The 2,041-nt window shown below is 40.4% G+C and overlaps 1 protein-coding gene across 1 annotated transcript; it reads left to right on the top strand.

Moving 5' to 3' along the window:
* The first annotated feature begins 365 nt into the window (after positions 1-365).
* LOC147393199 (YTH domain-containing protein ECT2-like) lies at positions 366-1,569 on the top strand. The gene is made up of 2 exons (XM_086455081.1): positions 366-835; positions 879-1,569. Exons 1-2 carry the CDS (start codon positions 404-406, stop codon positions 1,548-1,550), a joined length of 1,104 nt encoding a protein of 367 aa, XP_086311207.1. The 5' UTR covers positions 366-403; the 3' UTR covers positions 1,551-1,569.
* Positions 1,570-2,041: the final 472 nt, after the last annotated feature.

Below are 2,041 nucleotides of genomic sequence, written 5' to 3'. Positions count from 1 at the left end.
AAATTTGGTAAGTGTGTGTTAAAATTGATGGTTGATTTTTTTTCAAAAAAAAAAAAATTAGACGTTGTGCTGTCCATTGACAGCAAATAAAAAAAAAAGGTTTTTTTTTTTTTTTTTATGCTGTTAGCAAACATCATCATCTCGATCAATTTTAGGGATGGTGTGCCCATAGCAGAAACTCACATTTAAGTGTAAAACCAATGTTTTAAATTGATATGGGGTGTGCCATTAGAAGTAGATAGGTTTTCTTATTTCTATCTTCTTCTCAACTTGAGAAAGAAGAGGATGAAAATCAGCGAGACAAGAGAGAAAAGCGTCTCCTCTCTATCTCTCTCTCTCTCTCTGTATCCAAGTCCACAAAGTTAGGGTTTTGTGTTGTTAGCCTCCTCTAAAGATATCTGATATGACTACCATCGTCACTCAACCTCTAGACACTACAGATTTGCTACAGAAATTGTCTCTTGATTCACAGATCAATACTCTTGAAGTTCCTGAGGCTACCAAGAAGCCTTCTTCCATTCAACATGGGTCTGTTGACGCTGGCGGGGCTTACAGTCCAATCCAATTGTACGATCTCTCCATAAGTCCTCAACTGCAGGAATTCACGGACCCATCTTTGTACTATATTTCTAATGGATATCCATCTTCTCCATATTATTACAGAGGGTATGAAGGGTCGACTAATGGGTGGGATGGCGTCCCTAGTTATATAAATACAGATGGAATGGAGATGCCCGCTGGAGTTTACGAAGACAATGGATCTTTTGTGTATCATCCCCATGGGTATAGTTATGTACCCTATGATGCATACTCACCAGCCAGTTCCTCGTTTCCTACCATGGGACACGATGGTCAGTTGTATGGACCTCAACACTCATTTTTACCAGTCAACAACTCCAACTAGTGGGCTATACACTCCCAACCAAGCCCCTGCTGCTGTCCAGGCTTCTTCAGTGGTAGTAGCAGCTAATGGAGACCCAAATGGGAGTGTTAACATCACTAACAATGGGTCAATGCCACTTAAACCAAGCCATTTGAATTCCAATTCCTATGGAAGGGGTATATTGCCAGGTGGCATCCCTACATCAGGTTATCAGGATACTGGATTTAGTTTTGATGGGATGTGGTCACCTGTTCCATGGTTAGATGGCCCAGCTTTATCTGTTGAGCATCCTAGACCCGCTACAAGCAGCTCTTTCTCTTCCACATTTTCACACATGAACAATGTTCAGCCTAGAAGGGATCAAAATTTCATGAGGCGAACATCTAGATTCATGAACAGGGTGTACCCAAACAACAAGATGTATGGTCAATATGGAAGCATTGCTAGAGCTAGTGGTGGTTTTGGATCTAATGGTTATGATTCTAGGACTAATGGTGGGTGTAGATGGTTGGCTGTTGATAATAATTACAAGACAAGGGGTCGATCCAATGGTTTCTATAGCTATGGCAATGAAAACATGGATGGGTTGAATGAGAGGAATAGAGGGCCAAGGGCCAGAGGATTCAAGAACCAAATGATCATCCATCAAGATAGCTACCCTGAGTGATGGTTATCGGTGTGTGGTCTGTCCTTTGGCAGCAAAGTAAAAAATGCAGAAAGAAAATAATTATCAGTGGGTGGTTGGTTAGCAAAAAAAAGTTAATAAAAAAGGGGTGGTGAGAATTGGGGTGCTGACAGGAACATATTGAAAAGAAAAAGAAGAAAGTTGAGATGTGTGTTGGGTCTCATGTGTTGTGGCAGCATGGTAGCAGCATGTAAAAAAATGTGAGTTGTGTTGTTGTATGTATATGTTGCTGGCAGCAACCAAAGAAAAAAGGGGTTAAACTATCTTCACCAAGTTATTAAAGTTTTCTTCCTTACTAAGGGTCATTGACCTCCCCACGTGGCAGCAATTTTTTTTTTTTTAAAATAAAAAAAAACAAGAAACAAAAAAAAGAGTTATGTTGTGTGGTGGCAGCAAGAAGATGGTGGTCTACGTGTGTGTGATGGCAACAATAGAAGAAAGCTAGATAGTGGGTTTTTCCTGGCAACAACATA

Source organism: Akebia trifoliata, chromosome 10 (genome assembly GCF_017979445.1).
Source record: "Akebia trifoliata isolate Shusen 1 chromosome 10, ASM1797944v1, whole genome shotgun sequence".
NCBI lineage: Eukaryota > Viridiplantae > Streptophyta > Magnoliopsida > Ranunculales > Lardizabalaceae > Akebia > Akebia trifoliata.
The sequence above is the reverse complement of the archived record's forward strand: the minus strand, read 5'-3'. Positions and strand labels throughout refer to the sequence as shown.